The 5,000-nt window shown below is 43.5% G+C and overlaps 1 protein-coding gene across 1 annotated transcript in view; it reads left to right on the plus strand.

The window, feature by feature from the left end:
* The window catches only part of sorcs2 (sortilin-related VPS10 domain containing receptor 2), a gene marked incomplete at both ends in the record, with an annotated part of 248,143 nt that overhangs the window by 200,468 nt on the left and 42,675 nt on the right, over positions 1 to 5,000 (plus strand). Inside the window, 1 exon segment of the mRNA XM_080544142.1 lies at positions 3,869 to 3,987. Coding sequence (XP_080400268.1) covers positions 3,869 to 3,987 — 119 coding nt within the window.

The raw sequence follows: 5,000 nt of genomic DNA on the forward strand, positions 1-5,000 counted from the left end.
TGTCAAGGTTAAACCATGGCAGGCACCAGGGGGGATGGAGGATGGGGGGGGTGGACTGGGCACAGAGGGGAGGGGGCCTCCAGAGAGAGAGGGGAGAGAGCAGAGAGAGAGAGAGAGGCCTAGGCCAGCACTAGCCCTGGCACTCGCCTGCGGTCTACTCCCAGGATTGGAAGGTGATGAGTGGGGGAGGGTCTCCAGGGGTAAGGGAGGTGGGGGTTGATGGATGAGGAAGGCTGACTGGGAGGCTGGCAGTGTCTGTGTGTGTGCCATTAAGGAGAGTGATTTGGAGGACCAGTGAGGGTACCATGCACATACACGTGTTGCACACACACACACGCACGCACGTGCACACTCATATGCACATGCACACAAATGTTCTCTCCTGGGTAACTTGGTGTTCCTGCTAGTGTCATTCTAAAGCATTAAACCATTGACATAAAAGCTATCATTTTCTTATTACATTTGATATAATTTGTTAGCCTAACAATGAATGGTATTTCTAAAGCAGTAAAGATCAATGATCAGCATAGCCTGGAGGCCATAGGCTGCATTCTATTCTGATGTAGCCGCAGCGTAACATGAATGAAACGTGAGCCTTCTGGCTACACAAACTAGGACTACGTAATCAAATTAAAATGTAGCCGCAAGCGGCAATTAAGGGCGCACAGGTTTCTAATTTCAATTCAAATTTGCCTCTCATCTCTGTTATGGCACTATCTCAAAGCACACTAAGATTGATTAGATTAACAGTGACTGATGTAGCCCTATTTGCATCTATCATGATTTCTTTACCATTTAGCAGACGCTTTTATCCAAAGCAACTAACAATTAGTGATTCTAGGAACACTCTCCCTGGAGTAACATAGGGCTAAGTGCCTTACTCAAGGGCACACTAGTGGTGGTGTTCCCCATGTGGGATTTGAACTCATGACCTTCTGATCACCAGTCCAACTCACTATCCACTAGAACTTGTCCGTCGCAAACTTTGCAGGGACTGGTAAAAGCATACTACGTAACAATGTTGGTGTCAATCGGACTTCATGAAAGATTTTTAAGTATTATTTTTTTATATTTTAAAATGGCTGGAAATGCAGAACATTGAGTGGCATGTGGCAGCCATGTTGTTCAACCCATAACGTTGACATTTGGTACACATCTGTGCCATACTACGTTCTTGAGGCTCACCAACATTCATTCATTAACATTAATTTGCATACATATGGCCGACATAGACTAATTTCCATATTTCATTAATTATGGTGCTGATTAATTAGCATGTAGCGTGGTCACTTTTTTACGTGGGAACTTTTTGTTCTCAATCTTGTTAGGGACTGTACTTCTAATGTACCACGTTTCATTGATCTGCCTGCCGGTATATATTTAAATTAGTTTGTTATCTTTTCAGTCCAACCAGCTGTTTTGTTTGTCTTGAGGAGGTGGATCTGCCAGTGTTGATGTGACAGTTGGGGCCCTATTATGCACTTCATAAGTCTTAAGCAATAAGACAAGGCGGTAGATCTAAACTTAAGACGTGGTGGCGTGGTCAAGGCCACTTTGCTATTATGCGTGCGGTAGTGGGCGCCTAAAACCCGGCGCTAAGCCCAGAAATTAGTCATGGGTGTGTTTTGGGCGTCTTCTCAATCAACCCAATCACCGTGCCAGGTGCCATTCCCTTTAAGAACCGGCTGCGTTAAGTCATTAGCGCTATGCTATTATGGAAGTCCTAAGAAGGAGGTCAGCGCGCTTCTCTGCAGAAGAAAGTAACAAACTCGTGCATGAGGTCAAGGCTCGTCAGTTCGCAATCTTTGGAACGGCGCAACATCCTCCCCGAGCCGAGGTGGTGAAACAGGCGTGGGAAGAAGTAGCAGCGGCCGTGTTTGAAAACGTGCATGAAGTCTAGCGCCTAAGAACTTTTCAAACCACTTCTTAGCGCTAGGCGCAAACTCAGATCGCATAATAGCAGGGGCGCCTAACGCACTTCATTAACATATGAACACTCCCACAATGAGTAATATATGCACGGGAGTCTTACGTCTTATGTGTGGGCGCCTAGGGACACCTGCATAATAGCAGTAGCGCGTATGAAGCGCATAATAAGGGTGGCGGTAGGTCTTAACCTGGCGGTGCGTCTTAATTAAGACTTAAGACGGCAAGTTAAGAAGTGCATAATAGGGCCCTTGGTGTCTCTTAGACAAACCTTTCAAAAGTTAGGGCCTCTCAAAGTTGAAAAATTCACTGTGTCGCTATAGCGTCTCCTTCTGGAATTTTGGCATCAAAGCGGTTGTGAGGGCGTGGCCTAGGGTCCTCTACCTGCCTGCCAAAAAGCAACAAAAAAGTTAGCAATATCTGTGGGAGTCATGGTCATTTTTCATGAAAGCGGAGGAGGCTGAATAATAATAGAACTAACACTGCGTGGGCTTGCGCTCTAATAAATAAGTCAACAGCCAGCCTAACAAGTGTAGCATAACAAGTGCCTTCACCCGCCACACAAACAAACATAACCCATAATAACCCATAATTCCCATAGAGGCCCTTCCTGTTTAACGTTTTATGCTTTCTTGTGAAGTGTTGCTCTCGAAAAAATAACAGTGTGTCAAATCAATGCTCTCCACACTCAGGTGGCTACTGATCTTGGTAACAAATTGTCCACAGACTGAAAATGCCTGTTAAGTGTTCGGCCTCCGCTCCATGTCACGCTGTTCATAGAAATTATTCATTATAATTTGTTGGGCTTCTCGCAATTATTCATCATGGGAAAAGGGTTTGGGCGGGAAAACTCTGGAACCTTGTTCAACCCTAACACACACATAAACACACACACACACGCGCACGCACACTCACTGTGTAGGGAAGTGATAGAGGTTGAGTGTGTGTGATGACCTGTGATGAACTACGTATATAGGCAAAAAAAAGTTCCCCAAATGTTTCATTAACTTGTGTCTGTCGGTCCTTGTTTGTGTCGGTGTTCAGCTGCTCCACATTTCCGGAGTCATTACTTGTCGTTTGCCGTTTCCCTGTCAGCCTCCTCCGTTGGTCAGGTGGAATGAATAAGTGTGCGTGTCACAAGCTGGAATTGAACGCTTAGCCAATCTAATAGCTTTTTAATGAGCCCCCCCCCCTCCTCCTCCCCCCGTATGCTCTTTTGATTAAATGTCTTGGTATTTCAATAAACGAGTCCCTCCATTTGTTATCCAGGAAAGACTGGAACCAAAAACAGGCAAATAAACGGAGAACAACAAATGAGGAAAGATTAACTCTTAAGACTTTAGAGTTTAGTGTCACCAACTTGGGGGCTAAAGTTTAAGAGTTTTGTGTGTTTCTTTCGACAGTTAGCGTTTTCTCCATTACTAGCCTGTCATCCCTATCCGGCTCGGCGGAGGAAAAAGCTGCTGAATATCAGCGGCTGGTCTTGCTGATGCAGCTGTTGTGTGACACACAACTCTGCCGTTCCCCAGCAAATCCCCCCCCGCCGTATTTAGTGAAGAAAAGTAATGTGCAGATAGATAATCGTCCATATGAAACACAGCTCAGCTCCCTTTGCCTATCTTATACCTTCCACCATGTCTACAGTATCTCTCTCTCTCTCTCTCCCCTCTCACTCTTTCTCTCTCTAAAAGTTAGACTTTCTCCTTCTTATTTTTCTTCCCTGTTTTCTCTCAGGACACCTGTATGTAACCTGTCTGATTCAGAACTGCTCAGACAAAATGTGCAGATAGACAATCGTCCATATGAAATACAGCTCAGCTCTTCCCTAGCCTATCTTATACCTTCCACCATGTCTACAGTATCTCTCTCTCCCCTCCCTCTCACTCTTTCTCTCTCTAAAAGTTAAACCTCCTTCTTATTTTTCTTCCCTGTTATCTCTCAGGGTACCTGTATGTAACCTGTCTGATTCAGAACTGCTCAGACAAAATGGTGACCGCTCAGTTCCTGGGGAAGATCGACCACAACTCTCTCTCTGTGCAGGACGACTACATCTTTGTCAAGGTGAAAGATCACTCTTTTGGATTATATGTTTTTATTCAACCCATATTTATTCAGGAAGACACACTAAGACCAAGACCTCTTTTTCAAGTACGCCCTGTTTACAATACAAACATGATTAAAAAAACAAAACCTTAAATACATCACACAGTAAAATACTAAATATACACATTCATTCATGAAACCAGGAGCATGATGGGAGAATGTGAGCTGGCCCCTAACAAATGACTTAAAACAAACAATGACAATGACAATACGATGATGGCTGCACATCACAGTAATGTGATCACTCTACCTTTGCACTACTGATGTTTACAATACTACTGTTGCACATACTGTATATTGCACATTGCACATGTCTCCTGACAAAGCTTCTTTTATACTTCTGCACATTAGATACCGTACATAAACTACCACACTGTACAAGCTACCTAACTGTACATAGCTCATAACTGTATATAGCCCATAACTGTATATAGCCCATAACTGTACGTCTAATCTAAACTGACGTTTACAATACTGCCTCTGCACATACTGTATATTGCATGGTTAACTATCATTCTTGTTTTATTTAATATCATGTTCTTATATCACTATTTGCACTTCTGGTTGGATACTTAAATGCATTTCGTTGTATTGTACTCTGCGATGACAATAAAGTCGAATCTAATCTAATCTAATCTAATCTAAAATAAAAAAAAACATGTGTATGGGATTCAGTGCACCCTGAAGCTCATTCCATGTCTGAGGACCACAGTAGCTAAGAGTAGCATTTCGCAATTCTATAGACACTGTTCTTTTAAAAGAACAGCTTTATACACAAATAAAAGCCAATATAAGCCCTTCTGAAAGTCAAAGAAAACCCATCCCACAGACCGATACAAAAGACAACGGCGGGCGCGGAAACTTTTCTTACAAACGAAGCGCAGAGCAGAGTGATGCACCCAATCTAATGGTTTAAGACCTGAGGCTGCTGGGAGCATGTCAGCTGTATCACCATAGTTGAGGATAGGGAG

Source organism: Nansenia antarctica (assembly GCF_963989245.1).
Source record: "Nansenia antarctica genome assembly, chromosome: 13".
Lineage (NCBI taxonomy): Eukaryota > Metazoa > Chordata > Actinopteri > Argentiniformes > Microstomatidae > Nansenia > Nansenia antarctica.